This window comes from Archocentrus centrarchus, chromosome 7, assembly GCF_007364275.1.
Source record: "Archocentrus centrarchus isolate MPI-CPG fArcCen1 chromosome 7, fArcCen1, whole genome shotgun sequence".
Lineage (NCBI taxonomy): Eukaryota > Metazoa > Chordata > Actinopteri > Cichliformes > Cichlidae > Archocentrus > Archocentrus centrarchus.
Genome location: NC_044352.1, coordinates 33,891,251 through 33,919,018, shown reverse-complemented (window position 1 = coordinate 33,919,018; position 27,768 = coordinate 33,891,251). Strand labels below are relative to the sequence as shown.

The 27,768-nt window shown below is 41.8% G+C and overlaps 2 protein-coding genes across 3 annotated transcripts; both read left to right on the top strand.

Annotated features, from left to right (window-relative positions):
* Nucleotides 1-20,101: 20,101 nt before the first annotated feature.
* Nucleotides 20,102-23,634, top strand: LOC115782470 (uncharacterized). The gene is made up of 11 exons (XM_030732645.1): nucleotides 20,102-20,472; nucleotides 20,765-20,849; nucleotides 21,071-21,223; nucleotides 21,324-21,478; nucleotides 21,571-21,707; nucleotides 21,814-21,904; nucleotides 21,997-22,108; nucleotides 22,188-22,414; nucleotides 22,789-22,960; nucleotides 23,039-23,166; nucleotides 23,317-23,634. The coding sequence occupies exons 1-11, from the start codon at nucleotides 20,413-20,415 to the stop codon at nucleotides 23,632-23,634; spliced, it is 1,638 nt and encodes a 545-aa protein (XP_030588505.1). The 5' UTR covers nucleotides 20,102-20,412.
* Nucleotides 22,944-26,145, top strand: LOC115783410 (uncharacterized). 2 transcript variants are annotated; one of them, XM_030734219.1, is made up of 3 exons: nucleotides 22,944-22,960; nucleotides 23,102-23,166; nucleotides 23,317-26,145. In XM_030734219.1, the coding sequence occupies exon 3, from the start codon at nucleotides 23,649-23,651 to the stop codon at nucleotides 26,085-26,087; it is 2,439 nt and encodes an 812-aa protein (XP_030590079.1). In that variant the 5' UTR covers nucleotides 22,944-22,960; nucleotides 23,102-23,166; nucleotides 23,317-23,648; the 3' UTR covers nucleotides 26,088-26,145. The 2 variants fall into 2 exon arrangements, with proteins under 2 accessions (XP_030590079.1, XP_030590078.1); XM_030734218.1 differs by having other exon boundaries at nucleotides 22,945-22,960; nucleotides 23,039-23,166.
* The last annotated feature ends 1,623 nt before the right edge of the window (nucleotides 26,146-27,768 follow it).

Here is a 27,768-nt window from a genome sequence, read left to right as displayed (position 1 = left end):
GCCCCCCCAAAAACCCTCCATGTCTAAAATGCAAATAAAATTTGGGGACAGACAGAAATGAGGATCTGAATGGGGCCACCTCAGCGGCCGCCCCTCGCTCTGTAACTTTGACTGCGCTGTGACTCCAGATGTTTCCTCAAATCTGACTTAGTGTTTTTGAAGTTAGATAACACTTTGTCGCCAGCACAGAGTGCATAACCAACCTTGATGTTGTCATCTTTACCTGACACAGACTCACAATAGTGCCTGTATTTCAGCTAGAAAACGCGCATCTCTCTCCTCCCTCCATTGTTTACATTTGTGTCGCTGTGCTGTTATTGTCCTCATGCTGAAAACGGGATGCAATTGTGGCATAGGTCAGACGTCACTCCCCGAGACGCAAGAAGAAAGCAAAAATATATCTTTGTACTGAGGAAAATGACAAAAAAGTAACGCACAGTGACTTGGATAACTAACTTTAATCTGATTACTAGACTGCAAATAGTAACGTGTTAGATTACTCGTTACTAAGTAACGTGTTACTGACATCACTTGTGCTAAATGTGTGTAATATTAAGGACACACATGAACCTCAACAGGGAGAAACAAAGAAAACATGAACTCCAAAACTCAATAGATTCTACAATAAACTTCCAATAAAGTTCAGTGTCGGTGCAGCAGATTAACAACAGCTTCTGTTTTGGAGCTAGCTTGATTAGATGCTCGATATGTATCCGACCTCAAGTCGCATTTCTGCTTGTGTAGCTGGATTGTGTGTTCATTACCTTACGGTCGTGTGCTGGTGTTTTATATGTGGTGCCGGCTGGAACTTCTTTTGGTCCTTGCTCTTTGTGTTCAGTTTTTTGGCTGAAAAAAATTTGTCCCTGTTTTTTCACTTTCTTCATTCCCTCGAGTCCTTATATTGATTGTTATTCTCTCACTGATAAAGTGGCCGGAAATGCACAAGGATGGAACCAGTTCATCACAAGGTTGCAGCTGCGTGGCAGCGACGAGTAGTCACATTTCTTCGGACAAGAACGCCTGATTACGTTGGTTCAGAGCGGTTTCCGTAGCTCCCTTGTGTGCTCTTCACAGGTGGACTTTGATGTTGGTGTTTTTTCTTCACTCAGACGTGTTCCATACATTTCATCATTCACAATAAGATACGCTTCTATCTGTATTATCGGACTCAAAGAAACTCTATATGGGACTCTGCCGCTTTCTCGGCAGACCGCTGCCATTACTTTGTGGACCAGCTCGGTGAGCGCAGCACGCACGCACACAGCTGCCCGACGGCGCTCCCAGCTTAAACTGGGAGAGCGGAAAAATGATCAATCCGCAAGCTTTTAAATAAAATGACAAACATGAAAAGGAAGGTCATCTAATCTATAATTTCAGTTAGTTTTAGTTAGTTTTTTAAACTCACAATACAGTTTTAGTTAGTTTTTATTTATTTCAGTTAACGAAAATGTTTTTCCATTTCAGTTTTCGTTATTTCATTCGTTTTTGTTAACTATAATAACCCTGCTTCTGACGTCTCTTGTTCAAGAGTGGCTTGACACAGGGAATGCGACAGCTGAAACCAATGTCTTGCATATGTCTGTGCGTGGTGATTCTTGAAGCACTGACTCCAGCTGCAGTCCACTCTTTGTGAATCTCCCCCACATTTTTGAATGGGTTTTGTTTCCCAATCCTCTCCAGGGTGCGGTTATCCCTATTGCTTGTACACTTTTTTCTACCACATCTTTTCCTTCCCTTCGCCTCTCTATTAATGTGCTTGGACACAGAGCTCTGTGAACAGCCAGCCTCTTTTGCAATGACCTTTTTTGTGTTGCCCTCCTTGTGCAAGGTGTCAAAGGTCATCATTTGGACAACTGCCAAGTCAGCAGTTTTCCCCATGATTGTGTAGCCTACAGAACTAGACTGAGAGACCATTTAAAGGCCTTTGCAGGTGTTTTGGGTTAATTAGCTGATTAGAGTGTGGCACCAGGTGTCTGCAATATTGAAACTTTTCACAATATTCTAATTTTCTGAGATACAGAATTTTGGGTTTTCAGTAGTTGTCGGTTATAATCAGGGGTGAAAGTAAGCCGGTACTGCGTACCACTAAACGATTCTGTGCCGGTACACAGTACCGGCAAAAGTTGGAGCGGCTGTCTGCTGTAAAGCCAACATTCAGAACGGTCATGACTACAGTCTAAAACACGACATAATCAGTTAATAAACTGCCTTTTTTTTCTCATTTCAAATTGTTTCTGAACTGTTCGTGCTATGCTGGTGCCTCAAATCTCTAGCTTCTCTCCCCTCAGAGATCGAGGACAGCCACGTCCTGTAAGCGAAACGGATGCAGTGCATTTATATGGCAGGCAAGACCCTCCTATATTGATTGACACCTCGTTAGGCCAATCATGTAATTGGCTGCACCAAAATCAACCAAAAACCTACGTGACACCCCCTGGTTATTATTGGCTCTGGAAAACCCATTTCTTAATATGATTGGCCGAATGAGGCGTCAATCAAAATGGGAGGGTCTAGCCTTTCATATAAAATGCACTACATCCCAGAGGACAGGGCACGGCCAGTTAACGGGCAACGACAGGAGTTTTCCTGAGCCAATAATAACCAGAGGGCGTAGGTTTTTTCAGGTGATTTTGGTTCGGCCAGTTAACAGGTTAAAACGTTCATCACTACGTTTAATGTCGGTCTGCTTGTTACAAACTATCTCAATTGAAAGCAAATAGAGATTAACTAATTGTGTTTCATGTTATTCTGCTCAGTTTCAACAACACAGCGCAGCTCAAAAACAGTGCTTATGACCGTAGATTTCATTTATGCTACAAGAGAGCACATTCAGCTCCAAAACACAGTGGTTGCCAAGAGGATTGAGTTTTGCGAAAGTTTGGTGGTTATTTCTGTCCAGAAGTTTTGTATTGGTGGACAGAGCCTTGACAACAAAAATATATTCCACATTGTCAACTGATTCTAATTAATACCTTATCCAGGCAGGCTATATACATATGCGTGTGTGTGTGTGCGCGCGCGCGCTTGTCAGAGTACCGGCAAGAATTTAAAACTACTTTCACCCGTGGTTATAATCATCAGAATTAAAAGAAATAAATATATCAGTCTGTGTGTAATGCAGTGTTAATTTTGACAGCAAATTTTGATTTAGTTTTAGTCATAGTCTTTTGACGAAAATGTTTTAGTCTAGTTTTAGTCGACGAAATTATAGTAAGAATATAGTCGACTAAATCTACAGTCGATTTAGTAGACCAAAATTTAAAGGGTGTAAAATGTAAATGCTTTTTCTTCAGTTCCCTTGAATTAGTCATTCTACACACTTACACAAAATTAAACATTTATTAAAAGTTATAGAATATTATTAATAATATTAACATTAGCGTTTCACCTGCTTCCCACACAGCTGATCATTAACACCACTTTACTGAGATAATACGAGCGTTTTACAGCAGGACGCTCTGAAAGGTACAGGGCAGTGTTCAGGACTAAGATTAGGAAAGGCTAATCCACCGCGGTGTGGAGATTTTCTCTAAACACAAACGCTAAACTGGGAAAAACACTTTACCCTGCATGACATTAAATGCTTACCTTTTGCATGGAGATCTGGGTGACTGGTTTGCAGATGTTGTTTAAGATTTGTCGTGTTTTTACCCGAGATAGTCGCTCCACATGGTTTACACATCGTTTTGTTTAACAACAACGTCAAAGGACAAATGTGTCCATACACTGGCTCTTCTCTTTCCCCCTGCTGACATTGTTTACATAACTTAGTTCTATCAGAAGTAAAGACAAATCACAGGCTAGTTTGGTCTTCCCGGGTTTAGAGCAAATTTGCGCAACTGCGCGTTTGATTGGATGTTTTTCTAACTTGTTCCGCCCTGTCACAAAATTAAATCAGTTCCGATTGGATGTTTTTCTAACTTGTTCCGCCCTGTCACAAAATTAAATCAGTTCTGTTTGAATTTTGTCCCCGCCAAGCATTTTCGTGTCGTTTTCATTTGTTGACGAAAGTGTCAATTAATTTCGTTATCGTTTTCATCTTTTTAGGTAGCTTTTATTTAGTTATCGTCTCGTTATCGTCATGAAAAAAAGGGTCGGCGAAAATATTTTGTCAACGAAATTAACATTGGTGTAATGAATTAATATAATATACAAGTTTCACTTTTTAATTGGAATTACTGAAATAAATTAACTTTTTCATGATATTCTAATTTTATGACCAGCACCTGTACTTATCTGCCATCATTGGTGGCCATGCTAACTACAGGGTTCTAGCCAGACAATTTTTCAGCCCAGTGCTAATGGTAATGCTAACTAGTAAGCTAAAGCTAACTGCTAAATGCCGCTCCCATTTGTTAATTGAGTGACGGGGCTGACATATGTAGCTGGAAAGCACCTCTGAAGCCTAGGCAGTAATCACAGTCTTTGTGGACGTGTAGTTACATTTCTCCAGGTACATGTTAGGTTAGGTTCAGAGGATTTTCGGTTATGTACATAGGACTGACGCAGAACTCTAAATCAGGCCTTATTAGATTGATAGTGGTAATTTTTTGCATATAATCCAGAAGAGTTACACTTATATATCATGCATTTAATGTTTCCTTCCATTAAATGCATGATATATAAGTGTTTGCAGAAATCACATAAAAAGTATACACAACAAAAACATGATCCAGATGTTTTAACAATCAGCTGTTAAAAGCATTTCCTACATTCAAATATCAGCCACCATGTTGTGAGCATAAACTATCATGTTTTTAATGCACCAACAGGAAGTAACATCATTGTACTGGGAACTATAGTTTTTTATTCTTAAACACCTTTCTCAGCTCCACTGGTGCTGAAAACTAATGTTTGACTATGGCTTTCTGAATACAAGTAGAGCTGCAACTGTCAATTATAATCAAGTATTCAATCAATTACTCCATCTATTAATTAAGTAATCAGATAAGAAATAATTTTTCATTTTAACAAATCATATTTTAACTTCCATACTGCACACTCACAGTACAGTGGAGGCGAGGGAAACAGTGTTCCCAAGCCCGCTTATTATAAGCGACTTTGGGCTTGCTTTTTTTCTAAAGTCGCTTGCAAATCTGGTGAGTCACGGGTTGCGGTTTTTTGGCTTGTTTTTGAATGACAAATTGCTTATTTGGGCTTGACTTTCTTTCCGAGTGAAGCTTGTTGATTATCTCTCGGCGCCCCATAATAAAGCAAAAGATGAGTGGTGGGTAGTTTGTCCCTTCCAAGCCCCCGTTTCTGCCCAAGTTGACCAGGCGCACACCAAAACAAACACTCATAACAGCCCAAAGTGAGGAGGCAGCATAAGAATGAGCTCCAGTAAGTGGGGTTAAATATAGAAAAAATATTATAAAGAGCGTGAGAAAGAGAGTGCACTTAAAGAATGGATCCGAGCTCGGATGGGAGACAGTGGCACAAAAAAAGGGTCTGCACTATATGCAATGCGTAGGGGCGCCTCACAAGAGGGGGACGCCAAAGATGCGGTGAAATTATCTAGTCACATTTTCTGTATTTAAAACACTGCACGAAAGGAGGCATATCCGTCCCCGTATACTGACGCGGGCGCACCTAGTTATCGTCAGCTTTCGTCAGCATACGGGGCAGCGCATATTCGTTCGCCTGAGACGGATATGGTCATTTACGTACCACTAGAATCAGCGGGGGGTAGAGGTACGGGGGGAGCCGGCAGGCGCGAGGTGTTAACGACTCCACTTTACATATGAATAGCAGCGCCTCAAGCCGAAGCAGCGGCAACAGACCCACGTGGCTTCTCAGTCACTGGATGATAAAAATGACATCACAATTCAGTATTCACATGTGATTGGTTGGTAGATCTGTCCCCCCATTGGCCTTTATAAAGACAGGCCTGGGTAAGCCCCTTCCTAATAAATAATAACCCAGTAATAAAAAATTTTTTAATTATTATTTCTGTGATATACCTTGTATGTTATGTTGTATTCATGCCATGCTAATAACCTCAACTAAAAGGAATTCAATTAAGAGAAACAAATTGTGAGGCACAAGTTTGAATATTTTTTTTGTTTTATTTATAAAGCAATATGCACATACACACACACACACACACACATCATATAATCTATATATATAAAGAAAACAAAAACATTATGACATATAATGCTTTGCTACTTCTGGGCCATGTGGTGGTGGCTTTCTCTCAGAGCATGGTCCAGCATACAAACACTTATGGTGCACAGTGTTGTATTTAGGGTGAGCTTCTAGTCTGTCTTGCAGTTTGGCTCAGAGGTCACTGAGCTCCTGGCTGGGGAAGATGGGGGGTCTTAATCCAGCCCGACACGCCCTCTGAGACGCCATCCTCCTCATCCAACATGAGGTCAGTGGTGACACCGTCCCAGAAGGCAACCTCCTTCACTGCCAGGACACTCGTCCTCGCCTCCAGCAGCTGTTGACACAGAGCACACATTAAGTCATTATGAAACTATATGAAATATTGTGAAAAATCAGGAAACTACACTGAAAGTTTGAGTCTCTTGACTTTGAATGTACACATAGCAGATAAGACCCTGAAAGCAAAAAAAAAATTAATCAGCCCATCTTTGTCATCAGAAACAGTGGTTATGTGACAAAGTACCAACTCCTGCATCCTGTGAATAAAAGACAAATGAACAAGTACTTAGAAAAAATTTAACACTGATAAAAGTACTTAAGTGATTTTGGTCATTAACCCTTGAGGCACCTTTAAACTGATTATACACTTTTTATCTTTTAGGTCCCAAAATGTTACAGCTGCTGAAACTATAAACATTCAATGTTAATTGAATGTTTATAGTTTCATCACCTTTTTATTAAAAAGGTGATGCAGTGCAGTGGTGGGCTGTCAGGGCCTGCAAGGCCTTCTCTGCTGGCCTAAAAAAATATCTGAATCACAGACTGATGTTAATTATATCCTGTCCATCAATACGTGTTAAATTATTCCAAATGGTTTGTACGGTTCCTTTCACAGCTTTTCCTGTGGTCGCGCTGTTTCCAGACGTGTATTTTCATATTAAAGCATTTAACCAATCACATTTCAGCCATCATTTGTTGCCAGGGTCAAAGAAATCTGCCTGGAGGCCTTCATAATCAGTTCTGCGGGCCCGTAGCACAAAAATAAATGTCGATCAAACAGTTTGATCAACCAATCAGATTATGAGTTGGCAACACCGAGGCCCTCTAGCAGGCGTATGGTAACGTCAGCATATTCATACACTTTGATTGGATAGTCAGTGTACTAGCCAGAGCTAGCAAACTGCATCTGTAGCCAGCTGCACAAGCAAAAATATGGTTGTGTTGATTTTATAGCTGTTTTGTCAACCCACAATGGCTGAAGGAGGAGAAGAAATGGATTTGGTTGCAGATTTATTGTCAAAGCCAAGACGGACTTTTCAAGAAAAGCTGGACATCATTAAGAAAGGTCGGGCAACTCCGAAGCTAGCAAGCCTGTCACAACCGGGAAAAGGATGTGTCCACCACTTTCAGTCCACTAATTACAAGCGGTACCACTGGCTCACAGGCCCCGAGGAACACTGCAAATTGTATTGCTGGGAGTGCTTGTTGTTTGCCACTGATCGACATGGTGTTTGGAGCCACACTGGGTTTGTAAATTTGACTTGCCTAACCAAGGCAGCAACGAGACACCAAAGCACTGCCGGACACTTACAAGCAAAACATTCGGGGACACCAGAGCGGATCAGCTGAGTGAGCAAGTGCGCAGGGAAGCGGAGCTCCACGACGTAAAGGTGAAGAATAATAGGGAAATCTTAAAGAGACTGTTAGATTGGCGTTTTTTTCGGAGGGGGGGGGCAAGCAGGAACTTTCATTTCGGGGTCACGATGACTAAAATGTTTCTCTCAGTAATAATTTTATGAGGTTGTTATCAATGCATTTTTATATGTGTCGCAGCTGTAGCGGCAGTAAAAGGAGACTTGTGCACCTTGGGTTTGTTTCTTCTGTAAATGCTTTTATTCTGGCTACATGAGCTCTCAATCTGCGATGCAACAGCTCTTTCTACTGCATTTCTGCATAAAAAGATGTTTTTATTGCCATAAAATAGTTATTGAGGGTGGAGTGATTCAGGTGGATCACTACTGAAGGCCTAGGTGTGAAATGCACGGCCGCCACTGCTTTTTATATACATTTTGGGTTGTTCAGAAGAAGCCAGATTTTATATAAAGTTAAAAAAAATACAATAAGTAATATTTTCCAAAAATAAAACTGCATTTCCAAGCTAGCTACACAAATACAGCAGACCAACAAAACAATCCAATACGTCTTACCGGCTTCCTTCTTACACGACACCGGGCAGGATTTTTAATGGCTGCCGCCTTTTCCAGACCATGAGGCTGACTGTAGCAGAAGCTGCGGCGAACCGTCTGTAGGTTTTTCAAGAAGCTGAAAAACATTTTTGTACATTTTAAATAAACACAGTGTAAACACAGTGCACACAAACAATATTCAGGCAAAAAAAACACACACACAAACATACAACACCAATAGATACTTACAATTATATCACTGTCCACGCATTAGAAAACCACTCCTGTTGTGAGGCGAACAGTCTGTGGAAAAAAAACATGAAAATAAATAAGAGTAAAAACATTTTAAGTTCTTCTCTCCTCCACACATTGAATACTGCTGCTTTGTTTCTGATTCTTACCTCTGCAGAGGATCATACCAGCTTTTATTGGATTCAGAGTTGTGCAGGCCGCGAACTGCTTCCTGTAAGATGAAGTAAAAATAAGAAACCAAATCACAAAACGTCTGTCAGCTTACTGTGACCATTCTGCCACTCTTAGTATTTTTGTTTTAGAAACGACCAAGTCTGCCGTCTTTTCCTCGAGTCCTTCTGTAGGTGAGGCTTTGTTAGAGTCCAAAGCATGGAGTCTCTACACAATAGACGCCATGTTGTCTTTCAGTCGCGCTCGTACAAACTTGAGTAACTGAGTCGATAACCCACTCACTGCAGCCAGCAGCGTCTTCTCGTCTGCAGCGGGGCTGGTTGAGGCTGGCCGGTAGAGAGGCCCGCTTTCACCGGGAGCTTCTGGGGTGTTGAAATATAGACGACGTCCTCCATTGTCGTACCGGGAAAGCAGCGTAGACAAAAACCGCCATTCAGTTTGAACGGAAGAGAAGGAAGGCACTGATTGGTCCTACAGACCTTCAGCGTGATCCCGCACTTGATCTGTATTGTCCAATCACAGGTGAGGAAGCTGCCACACGGAAATTAAATTCATTTCATTTCAAGTGAATTCAATTTTATTTATATAGCAGCAAATCACAACAGTCGCCTCAAGGCGCTTTGTATTGTGGGTAAAGACCCTACAATAATACAGAGAAAACCCAACAGTCAAAATGACCCCCTATGAGCTGGAAGATGTGTTGTTCACACATCCACTGTCTGTTTAATCAGGACAACTGAGAAGGTGACTGTTGCATTAAAATTTTCCTTATTTTTTTTTTTTTATTTACCTTTTTACATTTACATTTTTCTCATGAAGGTTTTGCTGATATCTCTTATGTACATCCATGTATAGCAAAATAAAAGTTTATACATTTTCGTATTCCATCTGCCTTGGTAATCTTTAATGTCATTAATGCATGTGAACATTCACTGAACATTTATAGCAGCGTTCATGGGATGTTGTCTGAATGTTCAATGCTAGCTGGGAAGCCACTGCACAGGAGAGGATGATGGTGTGACAGACTTTTTGTTACAGTGAATTAGACTGAAAACTGAGCATGCTTTTCAATGAAAATAATGCTTGTGGTGTCACCAAAATCAAGATATAGCCTTTGTTTATCTCCCTCAGTCCACTAAAGTTCAGGGTTCACAAAAAACTCCATGACAAAGGCTCACAGACAGAAGCTCACAGACAGAAGCTCAGCCTTTTTGAAAAAAGGGACAAAAGCTGAAAACTTCCAAAAATATATTTCCAAATAGATAATTCAAATTTATAAATTAGAATGATTTCTTGTGAGATTAGTCTTGTTTGAATGTTTCGCTGTAGAAATAAAAATATGTTGGTTACAACTTGGGAGGGGTAGACCACTGGTGAGTATTGGTGACCACTGGTGAGTACTTGATTTGCATTTGTATGACTCACAGAAACCTCCTTTACATATGAGAACCTGCCCTAGACCTGAGGAGAGGGGGGGAGCTGAGGGAGCACTGACACAGAGAGTCCACGGCAGTTTCCCTACAGTTTACTGTTCTGGCCAAAGCCTCCTGCTGAGAGCCCTAAAACTCAAGGCGCGCGTCAGTATTACATACAAGAAACTGTCGAAAACCCCACTTTTCATGCAGTGAAAGCTGATCAATAACAGAGGCGTGGCACTGATTAGGCACCCCTGTGCTCCTTCACCTCCCCTCCTCCTGTCACCCCCCTTATACACACACAGTTGTTTGTGATTGATGGAATATTAAAGCCTGTAATACAAGTCTTGTATTTTATAAGTCCATGAATAAGTGAGATGTGCAGGCATGAACACAGTGAACCTTGAGAGGATGTGTGTGTGTGTGTGTGTGTTTGGGGGGGGGCTAAAATTGTGTCTGCATACACCTCAGAAAGTAGCTGTGGTCCTGATGAGAGATGTATTAACCCCTTAACTGGCAGCAAAAAAATCACCTGACAAAAACTACATAACACCCTCTGGTTATTATTGGCTCTGAACAACCCATTTCATAGCCTATTAACTGGCTGCGTCTGGTCCGCCGGCCGAATGAAGTGCATTTATATGGCAGGCTAGACCCGCCCATTTTGACTGACACCTCATTCGGCCAATCATGTTAAGAAATGGGTTTCCCAGAGCCAATAATACTCAGAGGGCGTCACGTAGCTTTGTCAGGTGATTTGGTGCAGCCAGTTACATGATTGGCCGAATGACGTGTCAATAAAAATGGGAGGGTCTAGCCTGCCATATAAAAGGGACTACAAACGGCCCGTCACCGGGCCCTTGCCAGTTAAGGGGTTAAAGGCATTCTGCAGATTTTTAAGTGGGAAATATGTGCTCACCATGCTGGTTTAATGCAACATGCTAATACTGAGAAACACAAAGAAAACTGTGCACCCTTCGCTTCTACGAAGCTAACAAACATGGATTTCACTGCACAAAACACAATACAAAACAAAGAAATGAGCTTTACTACATTAGAGCTACACTGTTTAAAAGCAGCCTCAGTTTTACACAATGTTGTGGATTGCCAGTTGGGCTTATTTTGGGCTTGTTTTAATAGAGCTGGTTGCTTTGTTTCTACTGCGACATCTGGCAACACTGGTGGAAAAACTTGTCAGCGATGATCCACTCGTGTTAAAGGTAGTTTTTTCCAAATGATGGAAATCCATAGCAGCGACAGAGAACTTTAATGCCGCTAATGTGAATGAAATGCTCCACTTACACAGAGACACCTGACCTGTGTTACACCTGCAGAGTTAAAACAAAACATCAAAGCAACAAATTTGTGTCGAGGAATTTTATTAATCAAATTGAATTACTCGAGGAATCATTGCAGCCCTAAAATTTGTATTCAATTTTCAGTTTGTTTATCAAAATACATGAAGGTTGTTATTTACCTTTAATACTATTTTTTTCTTTTTGTTGAATCGGAAGCCTGAAATTTTCATTTGATCTTCATTTATCCTCTTACTTCTCATCGCATTTATGCCGGTTGTCATTTCAATTTCTGTAGCCCGCAAAATCAAGAGCATTCACGACCATAGCCAGAAGCGTGCACATTGTGAATGAAACTTGTTACGCCCCCGGTCTAGGGCTAGGGCATAACACCAAAGGTTAGACAGGCGGCCCCCTTGCCTCAGCCCCCAAAACACCACACATCACAAGCGAGTCAGACATCCATGTGTAATTTATTGTATGTGCGACAACATTGGCTCGGGGGTGAGCCAAGGCCAAAACAACAAACAAAAACAGCTAACCCAGGGGAGAAAAACTACCTAAACCCTACCCAAACAAAACAAACAAATGACAATTACTACCCCTAACTCCCTAATCAAAAAAACAGGAGAAACAATCCCAAAACAGAAATGGCAGCTCACCCCTTCCGCTCCGCACCTAAAACACATAAAAGAAAAACACAGTACTCTGCACGGCGACTAGGTAGCTGAGGCAAGGTCCGGCGCACAATATGCTCAGCTTGGGCCGCCCTCCTGGGATGTCAGACGCAAAGAGCTTTTGAGCTGTCAGCTGGTCATCAGCTGGTCATCAGCTGGTCCTCGGAGCCAATCACCAAACGCCAGATGGAGCGCCAATCCCCCCAGGTCGTCCAATCATCAGCGAAGGAGGCGGGACCGCCGAACACAGCAAAACCCCTGCGGAAACATGCTTGAAACACAAACATGTACACAACCAATAACACATACCACTAACACTACGGCAGTGGCCGTAACACCCCCCTCCCCAAGACACAACCTCCTTCTCAAGGAGGGTTGTCAAAACCACGAGATAATGTGTCCGCAACGACATTTTCTGTTCCCTTTTTATGGCGGATCTCGAGATTAAAGTCTTGGACTAGGAGTGACCACCGCATTGGCCGCTGGTTCGAGTTTTGCATTCGGGCAAGGAATATGAGAGGGTTATGATCGGTGTACACCAAGAGTGGAGAGGTGCTGGACCCAATGTACACCTCCAAGTGCTGCAACGCCAGCAATAAGGCGAGAGCTTCCTTTTCGATTGTGCTGTATTTAACCTGATGGATGTTAAACTTTTTGGAAAAGTAGCTAATAGGGTGATCAATGCCACTTTTGTCCTCCTGCAGCAACACAGCGCCTGCACCATTCGCACTGGCATCCACCTCTAGGCTGAACGGGCGAGTGAAATCGGGCGCGGGCAGAACAGGGGCACTGCAAAGAAGGGCCTTAGCGGCTTGGAAAACGTGCACACAAACAGGGGACCATATGAATGGTCGTGACACACTAGTGAGGTTAGTGAGGGGCACAACCACCTCAGCAAAGTTGCGACAGAACCCACGATAATAGCCCGCCATCCCAAGAAAACGGCGAAGCTCACGCCTGGTTCGAGGCACGGGGAAGTCTAGGATGGCTTGTATTTTGGCCGTTAGGGGGCGCACTTGACCCTGTCCCACCTGCTTGCCCAGATAGGTTACGGTTGCTCGGCCAAAATCACACTTGGCTAGGTTTAGAGTAAGGGAAGCTTTTGCCAACCGGCCAAAAACGTGACGAAGTATGTCGATGTGTTCAGCCCAGGTGCCAGAATATGCGACGACATCATCTAGATATACTTCGCAGCCTTTCACTCCAGCCAGAACGGTGTGCATAAGGCGTTGGAATGTGGCAGGAGCGTTCCGGAGGCCAAAAGGCATTACAGTATATTGCAGAAAATGGTCAGGGGTAACAAAAGCTGAAATGTCAGAGGCGCGTGGTGTCAGCGGCACCTGCCAATATCCTTTTAGCAAATCGAGTTTGGTGACATATATTGCTGAACCCACACGGTCCACACAGTCCTCCATCCGCGGTAGCGGGTAGGAGTCGGGTTTGGTGACACTGTTTACTTTGCGGAAATCAGTACAAAACCGTGGCGTTTTGTCAGGTTTTGGCACGAGCAGGCAAGGAGAACTCCAGGCACTGGAGCTGGGAACAGCCAAACCATTCTCCAGCAGGTAAGTGACCTCTTGCTGGAGTTGCGCACGTTTTGTGGGGTTAACCCGGTAAGCATGTTGTTTGATCGGGGGCTGAGCCCCTACATCAATGTCATGCTGTAGCACAGATGTACAGGATGGCGTGTCAGCAAATAGGGAATAATGGCTATTAATCAGGTGGCACACGTCGCGCTGTGCAGACTCGTCTAAGTGAGATAAGTAAGATTTTAAGTCAGCTGTTATCTCTGAGTTCCGGAGACGGGACACGGTCTCCGCGCTGGCGAAATACAGATTATCACTTTCAGGATTATACTGAGCGGGAGCCACTGGTACAGCCACAGCTATAGCCAAGGGCTTCGCTCGGGACGGTGTCGTCTCCGTTTCTGTACTACGAGTAACGTAGGGCTTCATTAAGTTAACATGGCAGACTCGCGTTTTCCTGCTGCGATCTGGGGTACCCACAACATAATCTGTTTCACTTAACTTTTCTTCCATTATATAGGGTCCGCAGAATCTCGCTTGGAGGGACGATTCACCCACAGGCAGAAGAGTCAAAACCTTGTCCCCGACTCGGAATTGTCTCGGTACTGCCTTCCTATCGAACCTTTTTTTCATCCTCCCTTGGGAAGACGAAAAAGCACTACGCGCCAGCTCACACACCTTATGCAGGCGCTCCCGAAATGTACTCACATAATCTAGCACATTTCGCGTGGTAGACACGGGATCCGAAAAACATTGCTCTTTATACAACTGCAAGGGGCCACGTACCGTGTGCCCAAACACTAGCTCTGCAGGACTAAATCCAAGGGATTTCTGCACGCTCTCCCGTACAGCTAGAAGAAGCAATGGCAGACCATCATCCCACTCCCTGCCGGATTCCAGGCAGAACTTTTTCATCATCGACTTTAGTGTCTGGTGAAAACGTTCGAGTGCACCTTGTGACTCGGGGTGATATGCACTGGACTTACGGTGTTTTATAGATAATGTTTGCAGGACTTGGGCAAACATCCTAGATGTGAAATTGGAACCCTGATCCGTTTGGATCGATTTCGGTAACCCAAACACTGAAAAAAACCTCACGAGAGCTTTAACCACTGCTTTGACTTTCAGAGTGCGCAATGGAAAAGCATCAGGGTATCGCGTGGCAGCACACATTATAGTCAGGAGGTATTGGTGTCCTGACTTCGTTCGTGGAAGCGGACCCACACAGTCGAGCAGAACGCGTTCAAATGGTTCTCCGATCGCAGGGATTGGATGCAGCGGTGCGGGGGGTATGGTTTGATTTGGTTTTCCCCCCAACTGACATACATGTCAAGAGCGGCAGTACTGAACCACATCACTCTTAAGCCCGGGCCAAAAGAAATGGCGCAAAATTTGGTGATACGTCTTCTTTATTCCTAAGTGACCGGAGAACATATCATGAGCGAGGCTAAGAATTTGGAGTCTAAACCTCTGCGGTACCACTACTTGGCGAAACACATTCCAGCCTAATTCATCAGATGAAGGAGGATGCCACATACGCATCAGCACATCATCCTCAAACCGGTACACACAAGGATTCTGGGCGCTGGAGAGCACAGCAGACAAACACTTAGCCAACGAGGGGTCGGACTGTTGGGCGTGCACAAGCTCAGCCTTGTTTAGGTCAAAAGTGAAATCAACCTCGGCAGGCGACAGGAGTTTTGACACCGCTTTCTCTGTGGGACGCTCCTTTTCCCCAGGGCCGTCTATCGAACCCAAAAAAGTGTCAGACAAGTCAACATCACCGTATTTACGGCTCTGCGCGCGCGTGACGACACAGGCAGGAAATGCTGGGGATGGATCCGCAGCAGCGCAGCCTGGCATGTTAACATAATCAATAGGGTTATCGATCACTTCGGCGGACGGAAACACCCTCTCTCCGGCCAAATCATTACCTAGAATTAACGCAACCCCGGGCACGGGCAATTGCGGGCGCACCCCAACCTTCACCAGACCCGACACAATAGCTGAGCATAAGTGAATATTATGCAACGGGGCTCTCACCACACTCATTTTCAAGCCCCACACCAGAACGTCAGCCCCACAGAACGACTCATCAGAAAAAGGTAACACGGACTGCAGCATAAGGGACTGCGCAGCCCCAGTGTCGCGCAAGATGGTTACAGGTACCCGATCGTCCTCCCTCCCCGTCAGTGAAACCATCCCTTTTGTAACGAAAGGCCGATAGCCATCCCCCACCTTGCCTCCATCCGGTTCGCAACCGTTTGGGCCCAGCGGAGCTACAGGGGCAGACTGGACAAAACCCACGCTCTTTGGCCTCCTAGCACTCTGGTCATGTTCTTTACGCTGGAGCGAGGGACAGTTAGCTACTAGATGCCCGATCTCGTGACAATAAAAACATTCACGGTTAGCCATGGGTACAGGGCTAGGCCGTGATCGTTTAGGCGAGATCTTCCCTTGTTTCACGGGTTTGGACGCTGGTGTAAACTCGCGACGCGCAGATAAAAACGTGCCGCGGTGCGTCAACACAAACTCATCCGCGCACACAGCAGCCTTTGACAAAGACTCCACCTTTTGCTCATTCAGATACAACACCACACTTTCCGGCAAACACTTTTTGAACTCCTCCAGGAGGATCAGTTCACGTAGCTTAGCAAAGTCATCAACCTTACAAGCGGAGCACCATTTGTCAAACAAGTGGGATTTTTCCCTGGCAAATTCCACATGCGTTTGGTTGGCGGATTTTTCACATGATCTAAACCTCTGACGGTACGCTTCGGGGACCAATTCATATGCGCGCAGAATAGTGGTCTTAACGAGGTCATAATCCAGGCTATCGCCAATGGATAGGCTTGCACATACCTCTTGCGCTTTTCCCACCAGTTTACATTGCAACAGCAAACTCCACACATCTCTAGGCCATCGCAGTGTAGTCGCGATACGTTCAAAAGCGCTAAAGTAGGAATCAACCTCGCTCTCCCTAAAAGGTGACACTAACGCAATGTTTTTGCTGGCACTGAATTGCTCAGGGACAGCTCCAGAAAAAGGGACACTTACAGGTGTAGAAGTGACGTCAGAATGCCGTGACGACTCCAGCTCCATAGCTCGCAACCGCAGATGCATTAACTCAACCTCCTTAACCTTCGTTTGGAGCTCCACCTCCTTCAGCTGCAATGTTAACCGCAGGCCCTCTGTGCCCATACCTGCTTGCAAAAGACTGGCAGGGCCCGTGGCGGTACCCAGACTGGTCTCGAAAGCCTCCCCACCTTCGCCCCCTCTTCCGCCTCCAACCCCGGGAAAACACCCCCCTCTTTTGACAGGCCGACAATCCCCCACTTAACCAGCTGCTCAGACAAACACTGCTTCATCTCTGCCACCCGAGCGTTTAACGGCAACGCAACATTAAACAAATTCGCCACCAACAACAAATCCGCCTTTGTGCACCGCTCTAACTTATCGAGGGTGGGCTGTTGCGCAAAGCTATCCATATCAAACGACATCGCACCAGCCGACAACAAAAACCAATACCCAACCACCGCCCCCACCAAAAGAAAAAACCGCCAAGCAGAAAGCAACAACAACAACCCAGCACACGCAAGAGAAAACAAACGGACGAGCCCCCACTTAATGTTACGCCCCCGGTCTAGGGCTAGGGCATAACACCAAAGGTTAGACAGGCGGCCCCCTTGCCTCAGCCCCCAAAACACCACACATCACAAGCGAGTCAGACATCCATGTGTAATTTATTGTATGTGCGACAACATTGGCTCGGGGGTGAGCCAAGGCCAAAACAACAAACAAAAACAGCTAACCCAGGGGAGAAAAACTACCTAAACCCTACCCAAACAAAACAAACAAATGACAATTACTACCCCTAACTCCCTAATCAAAAAAACAGGAGAAACAATCCCAAAACAGAAATGGCAGCTCACCCCTTCCGCTCCGCATCTAAAACACATAAAAGAAAAACACAGTACTCTGCACGGCGACTAGGTAGCTGAGGCAAGGTCCGGCGCACAATATGCTCAGCTTGGGCCGCCCTCCTGGGATGTCAGATGCAAAGAGCTTTTGAGCTGTCAGCTGGTCATCAGCTGGTCATCAGCTGGTCCTCGGAGCCAATCACCAAACGCCAGATGGAGCGCCAATCCCCCCAGGTCGTCCAATCATCAGCGAAGGAGGCGGGACCGCCGAACACAGCAAAACCCCTGCGGAAACATGCTTGAAACACAAACATGTACACAACCAATAACACATTAATACTATTAATATTTTAACTAGGGGTGGGACTTTAACGCGTTAATTTCGATTAATTAATTATGGGGAAATTAACGCGTTAAAATTTTTTTTTTTTTTTTTTTTTTTTTTTTTTATATTTTTTTTTTTTTTTTTTTTTTTAAATTTTAATGCATTTTAATCGCACTTTGCACCGTGCAACGTTTCTCAGTGCGCGAGTTCCCGGCATACAGATTATATCGACGCACAATGTCCAAATTAGGGGCTGCATCCTGCGAAGGACCCGGCCCACGTCTTTCGCAGCCCACGAACACCACAAAGGCCGGAAGTGAGCGGCTAGCCTTCATATCAGCGTCACCTCTGCGTAGCTCATGTCGCCTAGCAACCGTGAGTGCGAAGCACAGCTGTGTAAAAGCAGCTGGTTAAACGAGAACGAACTTTTTCTCCTTTTTGTGGTTTAATTTTAAGTCTTTAATTCAAAATAAGCTGTTAAAACAAGCATAACACATTTCAACATCAAGGAATACAGCTGAGAGAATGGTTAATTTCCAACTATAACAAGTGAGACATTAATGTTGAATAAAACTATCCAGTTATGATGCTTAACTTTAATTTCAGGAGTTTGCTTATCACAGGAGCACTTCCACCCTTCATTGGTTTGTGTAGTAGACTGGTGGGAAAATAAACAAAATTTTGAAGTTTAAGCTTATGTATATTGATTCATTCATCAACTAAACTTAAATTAATATTTCTCATGTCAAATATTAATTAATTACAAAGCTTGTAATTAATTCGATTAATTTTTTTAATCAAGTCCCACCCCTAATTTTAACATAAAATACAACTGCAAGGTGTGCAAGAACCAGCCTCTGAGCCAGCATACTCTGACAGTCCTCATCAACTAAATGTTACAGGAGATGATTATTCATACAGTATAGTGAAAGCAGTACAACGTAACAGGGTTGAAAATATCAATTATTCCATTGATTAATCAAGTGATCTGATTAGAAATATTTGCTCCGTATTAACAATCCATCTGCATATTTTAACTTTCATACTGCAGTTTTTTTCCTGTGTAAAACAAACACCGGTGGATGGAGCAGCTTCAAAGTTTTCTTCACATTGACACTTACTGATCAGGTGGTTGATGAAGGACCTTCAGCTGTTTCAAAGTAAAGGTTTTAAGGTGGTTACAGGAAAAAGCGCTGCTGCTTTGGACACTAGAAAAACGCTTCCTTGCGCTCCAACTGAGCTCACATCTCGGTAACGGCTCTATCTTTTTAGCGCTTGCTGCATGTGCACAGACTGCACGTAAAACAGCTGCTGCTGTTGCTGAAACACTGTGAACACAATGTTGTAATGCTTTTTATCTTGATGCTTATGTCTTCATGTTGTTGGTTATATTCTGAACCAAATAAGGCGCGTGTGTGATGTAATCACTTTGATTGAAGGATGGAAGTTTGTTCATTCAGTTTGTTTACATATTTTGTTATCTTACACAGGAGGAAGTGCTTTGGTGAAGTCTACTTCACTGCAGACTGGCTATTTAAAGAATAGAGAAGAAGTCAGCCGTTTGCTATTTTTGCTCTGTATCTTTTCTGTTTACATTTTAATAGCATAGCTGTTAGTCTTTTCTTATGAAGGAAAAAAAACATTTATTTATTTGAGGAGCAATTTAAATATACCAGTGGTTCATTTTTGAGCAATTTCTCATGTACGTCTACAGCTGAGTGTTAATAAAAGTGTCTGTGTGACATTTGGGACATGTAGCTTTGACTCAGAAGTGCCTTTTTGTTTATACCTTTGGGAAGAAATAATATCAAGATATATTTCGTATATCACCATTCAGTTAAAAAAATATTGAGAAATTATTTTGGTCCATATTCCCCAGCCCTAAACATATTTAGGGTGTTTTTTCCAAAAGAAGCCGTGTCATGCCATGATATGAACTGTAAGAACCCTCAACATAGCACTGAGTTATGCACTACACAGTAAAAAATGTGGTGTTAATATTTCAGTGTAAACCTAATTTAATCTAAATAGAGTATTTATAACTATATGGAGTGTAAATCGGCTCTGACATTGGAGTTAAAAGTCAGAGTAAAATGCTACATTCACGCAGTGAAACTTTTTACTCTGTCAAGTGTCAATAATGCCCCAGTAAAGATTTTTGGCAACCGCAAAGAGGAGGGGGAGGAGGAAGAAAGAAGACGAAGCACCAGTTTTCTGAAGTTCGTGAGACGGCTACTTCCATTTTGGATTCTGAACGGAGTTGTGCTACATAAAAATTAAGTAACTTTCAACAATCCGGTGTTATTAACTTACTAACTTATTTTAATATTAATTGTGATGAAGAACGATATTATAGCTTCTGTTGTTATCAATTAAATATGTTCGCAACTATTATGCGTGAGTACTAGCTTGGCAAATGGTTTTTGGCACCATGGCTTAGTTTGTTAGTGGTGAAAAACCGCCTCCATGTCTCCTCATTTTTGTACCCGTTTGGAGAAAGTTGTATTGTGTTAGGGTGAGAGCCGAGGGATAGCCCTATGCTAGACAAGTTGTCCACCTCAAAATATTTGCTCAGTTTTTTTCTGAAGGCTGTCAAGGTAAGAATACGTAACTGTTATAAATTGTAATAGTATTAATCACTGTGCCTTATGCCATAGGCCCAGATTCCGTGGGTACTCCGGGGTCGTAGCACCCACCGAGTCATGTTAGCATGGTTAGCACCATGGCTGTAGCAGCTAATAGGCGCCATACTGCTTGTACAGATTATGTTCAAGTGTATTGGGAATATTAACTCAGTTTTCAAATGGCATTACCTTTGAAGCACATAAATTAACTATTAAAATGTGTCTGTCGTGGTTGTTTATTTTTGTTATTCTTTTTTTCGAACAGACCATGCTACTGCGTGTTTTGCTTAGTGGGGAGCAGAAGTACGTGAAACTTTCTGACCTAACATTTGATGCATTCGTGAGAGAAGGTTAGTATGCTAGTAAAATAATCTCACTACTTTTTTCTTGCATAAGAAACCCATCTTGCATGAAGTATTTTTTTTCTTTGCATTAACATGTATTAAAATGTACTGGATTGAACTCACTGGCATTTTGTAAAATTAGTTGGGTTACTCTACTTATTTCACCCTTTATTTATCAGCAGTGAATGTTTTCATTTTCACTTCTTTAATATTTCTTTCTGCTTTAGTGTGCCTGAAATTTAACATTCCAGAAGGCAGACAGCAGGATCTGAAGGTGTATGACCAGTCTGATACAGAAGTTGATGTAGATGTTTTTGAAGAAATAGTGAATCAGTCACCTGGAACCTTTCGAGTTATGTTGAGCAACAAAGAAAATCCTGGTAATCACTAACAATTCACCGATGTATTTATATTTAATTTAGAAGCTGGTTTGGGAGCATTAGAGTTCTCCTAAACAGGCTGTTGCTTTACTTTTTGCAGGTGCTGTTCTATCATCATCATCATCTTCATCTTCAGTCACATCTGATGATACAATCATTCTGAATTTCACAATGTGTGACCCATCAGAAGAAGAAGCCACTGCTGAAGGAAGTCAACCTAAAAGGCCATGTCACATAAATTATGAGGCACAAGCGGTAAGTTATTACATTTAATTTAGCATTGTTTATGTACTTTCTAGGTTTAGTGGTTCAAGAGTTTTAAAAAATGTTTTTCTTTGAAATTGAAGTTGATTGAAAAAATCTTGACAACAAAGCCTGGTGGTGAGCGTATCATACAAGAGTATGCAAGAACTAAATGCTTGACAGATGCAACCAGAAGACAGATGATAAACATCCTTACAGCTGCAATGACAGAAGCACATGGGTAAGAATCATACACTTAGGCTATAAAGAAACATTTTGGTTTTGAATTGTTTTTCATTATTTTTTCAAACGTCAGTTTAGTGACTCATTGTTTGATCATATATCAGATCATCCCCTCCTAAAAGCATCAGAGTGATGTATGCTCAGATCGTTGCCTTATTTCCCTATCTGGAAGACCCATTTTCAAAACATGGATATGTAAGTAAAAGGGTCTCAGCAACATTAAGCATATATATTTACCTTCAAAGATGTTTATGGAATGGTAAGTCTGCTTGTATTTATTGACATAGGAGCATTACTATGATCCAGAGAGCGGTTCAGGATACCTTGCATGGCGTTTAAAGACCATTCAAAGAAAAACTGCAGAGGAAAGGGGTGCCTCAGGTAGCAAATCTCCAAAAAGTAAGTTTTCTCAATAGTGAGTATATGTAAAGTAATGTAAAATCTGGCTGGGAGTTAGAAACTTTTTTTTTTTTTTAAGGTGGTGGACCAGGCCATGGTCAATCCAGGGTTTTCACTGCTGACAAAGTGCTGTCAGATGAGGAAGTGGAAGCAGCTATTGCTGTTTTGAAACACTCTGCTGATGATGACACTGTCCGTGAGAAGATGAAGGCTACCTTCCATTACCGTCATTCAATGGTCAATGATGAAAAGAAAGCAGCAACTGTCTTCTCTGTCTTTCCACGGTTTCTGGACACACCAGGACTGGTAAGACAGCTTTATCTCTTACACTACTAAAATATTCAGTGGCAACAGTCATTGGAGTTTGTCCTGTAACCTGTGTATTACCAGTTTGAACCACAACTCTTTCTAAATTGTTATGTCCTTGGGCAAGACACTTCACCTGCCTTGCCTGCTGGTGGTGTTCAGAAAGCCTGGTGGCACAAGCACATGGCAGCATTGCTTATGTCAGTCTTCCCTTGTGCAACTGTGGGTACAATGTAGCTCACCACCATCAGCATGTAAATGACTAAATGTGGTGTAAATCACTTTGGGGTCCTCTGGACTTCATAAAGCACTATACAAGTACAGGCCATTTACATCTTATCACTGTGTGAAATGCTTTTATTTATGCATTTCAGATAAAACAAGATTTCAGACTCCTGTTTGGTGAAGGCACTGCCAACAGATTTTTGGAGAAGTGGCCCACCAGTCTCAAATCCAAGGTTATAAAGGAAAGCCATGGCCTGGTACCCACCACTGAGCTCTTGGATTTATTGCGGAATGCAGAGTTAGATGCTGAAGCTGAGAATGGTATGTTGGTCCTCTAGGTAATTGTGACAAATTTATATGTTAGTGGGATGACTGTAACCTGAAGCTGTTGGTCTGTAGGTTGGGATAGTGACATGTCTGCTATTTTGCTTCTGCTGCATCTGCTACCACCATCTGCACAAGGACGAAAGAGGCCGGGTAAGATGTCTGCATCTCAAGCAGTGGATCACCTCATCAGATTTCTAAAGGTACTGCTAAACAGTTGTTTAAAGATAAAAATGCATAATTCAGTCTCTTCATTTTTACAATTCAAAATTTGATTCTGTCTGATCTTCATTCAGAAATTTGTCACTAAATACTTTTGTCATGTTTTTATATATTTTTTTTTTTTTATGTAGGTTGGAACCAGTGTACAGCAGCATCTTGACAAAATCACGCAACGTACCCAGCCCTACCTCCTGGTCCAGGGATCCATCCAAAGCAGTATTCACGCATTCTTCATTGTGATTGACAACTATGCTATTCCATGTAAGGCAACATGTTCAGTTGGAGCTCTTGATGAGCTCTTTAAGGCCCATTATGTGTTTGGTACATCATACAGTGCTCCCTTGACCAACTTCTTCACCTTTCTCCAAACAACTGTTTACAACATAGATGTTGGAGAAACAAAGGAAACACCCAGAGTTGCAGAGTTGAGAGCAAGAACGCTCCATTAGTGTGACATCAAACAATGAAGTGTTTTATCTGCAAATGTGACAGTGATGCACCAAACAGCCTTGTTAAGCACCTTAAACTAATCCATGGTCTTTGTTCTGGCAGGACTCTCCATATTAAATGTGGTCAAGTAGGATGCTCACGTTCTTTTGGTAGCTTTTCTGGTTTTAGAAAGCATCTAAATAGATGTCATCTTAGTGGTTTATTTGAATCTGTAGAAGATGGGGAGTTTTCACCTTACAAAAATGTTCTGGACACAAGAGATGCCAGAGATGTTGAAATGGTGACTGAATCTTTAGAGGCTGACACAGCTTTATCTTCAACAAACATTGTAAATAGTTGTGCATCAGTAATTTCAGATATGGAGGCTGCAGGTGTTGGCCAAAGTTTGGTGAATTCTGTTGTGATTTCCATGGAAGAGATTGTAAAAGACATCCAACATCACGCTAAAGAAACTGTAATAAAGAATGTATTTAGCAGTGAAAGAGACACTGTAATGTGCAAGAAAGTTGAAGCATGTTTTGAAGAACTTGAGAATCCTTTCACAATTCTTAACTCGGAATACAAAAGATCTAAATTTTTGTCAGGCAAGTGGGAAACTGTAAAACCAATTGAATGTGTAATTGGATCAAGATTTGACACTAGACGAAATAAGAAGACGGGAACATATGATCAGGTTGTAGTTCAAGACAAGTTCATGTATGTTCCAATTCTATCTACTTTGGAGTCTATATTTAAAAGTCCATATTCTACTGAAATGTTGAAAAGCTCAACTTTTGATGACTCAACACTTAAAGATATTTATGATGGATCTTTTTTTAAGGGTCATCCTTTGTTTTCAACTGAAAAGCACTCAGTGCAGATCCAGATGTTTTATGATGATTTTGAGGTAGCAAACCCTCTTGGTTCCAAACGAGGTATTTACAAATTGGGTGCAATATATTTTACATTACGTAACTTCTCTCCAAAATGGAATTCTCTTTTAGCTAACATACACCTTTGTGCCTTGTTTCATGCACAAGATGTTAAACGGTATGGCTTTAGTGAAATTCTTGCACCTATTGTTAGAGACATTAGAGTTTTGGAAACTGATGGAATTTTTATTCCACTGTACGGTTGCCATGTTCATGGGAGTATTGTGCAGGTGACTGGGGATAATTTAGGCCTACATAGCTTGTTTGGTCTGGTTGAGTCTTTCAGTGCAAGGTATTGTTGCAGGTTCTGTTTGGCTGAAAAAGATGACTTCCAAACAGAATTCTCCGAAGATTCTTCCAAAATAGTGCTGCGCACCAAAGAAATGCACACTGCACACTGCCAAGAAATGGCTTACAATCCCTCTCTTCCTCATATTTTTGGTGTGAAGCGTTCATGTATTTTAAATTCACTTATGTTTTTTCACACAACTGAAAACTTCTCAGTTGATGTGATGCACGACATTTTTGAAGGTATTGGCCAGTACGAGTTGAAAATTTTGTTTGAGTATTTTAAAGAACACATTACATTGGAGGAACTGAATTTGAGAATACTAACTTTTGACTATGGATTCATGGAGAGGAACAACAGGCCAGTGGCTGTGAATTTATGTGGAGAATCGAATGATCTGGGACTAAATGCAGTTCAATCATGGTGCTTGCTGAAGAATGTTCCTCTCATGTTTGGAGATCTGGTAACATCTGATAATCCACACTGGCGCCTCCTCCTTTTACTACTACAAATTGTAAATATTGTTCTTTCTCCAATGTTAACCCAAGGTCTCTGTGTATATTTAAAACATTTGATTGTGGATCATCACAAACTGTTTAAAAAGTTGTATCCACAGAAAAAACTTTTACCAAAGCACCATTTTCTCATCCATTATCCTAGGTGCATTCAGAAAATTGGCCCTGTACTTCATAGCTGGTGCATGCGCTATGAAGGTAAACACAATTTTTTTAAGAAACAATTAAAGTCTTTTAAAAACATTACGAAAACACTCGCTAAAAAACATCAAAATTATATGGCACATGTTTGGCAAGCTTCATCAACTTTTAATCGATTGGACATTGGACCAGGGAAAATGGTATCTTTAAACATGGTAAAAGGAGGTTCTGACATTTCTGAGGCAGTGCAAGTGTCTCGTGAGGTTCAAGTTATGAAAGTGAACTGGGCAAAACACAGTGGATTTATTTACTGTCCTCATCTGGTTATTTGTGGCAAAGTTGAATCTGAAATGCCTGTCTTTTACCAGATCAAGTCTGTGTTCATAGTTAAAGACAAATTGTTGCTGCTTACATTGCCTTTATGTACAGTAACTTTTCATGAACATTTTCATGCTTATGAAGTTACTAAAATGATGCAAGGTTTTGTTGTGTTTGATGTCAACCATCTATGTTATCCGAAGCCCTTTGCCATACAAATGTCATATGAAGCAAATGACACTGCTCTCTTTGTTGTCCCATATTGCTATCTTTGGTGAACATTGTTTTGAAGATGATTAAACTGACACTGTTAAAGTAATTATGGCACTGGATCATAAAGTTGAATAAATGTTGTCACTGTGAACTTATAACTTTGTGATTATTGTGATTGGTAGATTTTATAAAAGCCATATAATGCTAAATTTTAGCATTATATGGTATATGTGTAAAAAAAACAAAACAAGAAAGGGGAAAAAAAAACAACACAATAAAGTGTACATTTTTAAGTAAATTTAGTGTAAAATTAACTCCATAAAAATAACAGTATTACTCTGAAGAGTGTAAAACAACAATAGTGTTAAATAATTTGACTCACTGACTTGTTGATTTTGACACTAAAATGAGTAAAATTAACTCTGAAAATTTGACACTGGCCATAGAGTACATTTTACACTATTTTCGAGTGGGACCAAATGTTATCTGAAACGGAGTTAAATTCAACTCTATAGGTGTTAAATTGACACTTTGTTTTTTACTGTGTATGTATGAGAATCTTGTGACGTACCTTCTTACCTCAAGTAAGCCTCTGTATAAAACCAGCTCACATGGTATCAAGCCAGGCTGGAATGACTATGTAGGAGAGCTTCACGGAGAGGCCAGAAGGGCTCTTAAAGCATGGGTTGATTCAGGTAAACATAGACATGGCCCTTTGTTTGAGTATAAAAAATAGGCAAATGCAAATTTTAAATATGCTTTAAGATTTATAAAGAGAAATGAGAACACTATGAGGTCTGACTCTCTTGCAAGAAAGTTAAAAAAATAACAATATCAAGGACTTTTGGAAAGAAATTAAGAAAATAATTGCAAAACATCACTTCCAACTACTATTGATGTGTCAGTGATGTAAAAGAAATTACTAAGTTATGGCAGGAGCACTACACTGAGCTGTCTAATTGTGTCAAAAGTAGCGCTTATGTGGGTGACATACATACAGTGGCTTGCAAAAGTATTCATACCCCTTGAACTTTTCCATATTTTGTCACATTACAACCACAAACATAAATATATTTTACTGGAATTTAATGTGAAAGATCAACACAAAGTGGTACTACTTTCTGTGTGCTTCACTGGCCTTTTAGTCTCCAAAGATGTTATTTCTCTCACCTACAGCCTTGATTGGAACTACATGCAAATAATCAATAATGCAAATTAGGTGATGATGCCATATAGCAACTTTTAGGACAGCCAATAGCTACTTTCCTTACTGAAGAGTTGGCAACAGTGGACAAGCGCAATCTTTTTTGGATTTGAATCGGTATGTTTTGCATCCAATAAAAGCAAGGATGTTAAAAAATTAATTGGACAATATTCTGGCAATTTAGTGATATTTCCACAGTTGCGGTCTTGACTGGTCTTGAAATAAAATCCCAAGACCTCAATGTCTGAGTCCGTAACAAGACAGATTACAAATGCGGTCAAGTCCATGACAAGACCCAGACCATCAAAAAGCCGTCTCGAGACCAAGACCGGTCTCAAGTACTACAACACTACAAAATACTAGTTACTTTAACACTGATTGAGGATTATGTTTGATGAGTGTGCGTATGTGTGTATCTATGCATATATATGTGTGTCGGTGAGTGTGTATGTGCATGTACAGTGCCTTGCTAAAGTATTCGGCCCCCATTTCAGGCTTCAAACATAAAGATATAAAATTTTAATTTTTTGTGAAGAATCAAC

What these genes read in the sequence shown, in the direction of transcription:
- LOC115783410 (XM_030734219.1), top strand. Translation starts at nt 23,649, where the DNA reads ATGAAGTGTTTTATCTGCAAATGTGACAGTGATGCACCAAACAGCCTT.
- LOC115782470 (XM_030732645.1), top strand. Translation starts at nt 20,413, where the DNA reads ATGCTAGACAAGTTGTCCACCTCAAAATATTTGCTCAGTTTTTTTCTG. An exon ending in TTTTTCTGAAGGCTGTCAAG is followed by an intron (nt 20,473 to 20,764) that starts GTAAGAATACGT and finishes TTTTTCGAACAG; the next exon opens with ACCATGCTACTGCGTGTTTT. An exon ending in TAAATTATGAGGCACAAGCG is followed by an intron (nt 21,479 to 21,570) that starts GTAAGTTATTAC and finishes TTGAAATTGAAG; the next exon opens with TTGATTGAAAAAATCTTGAC.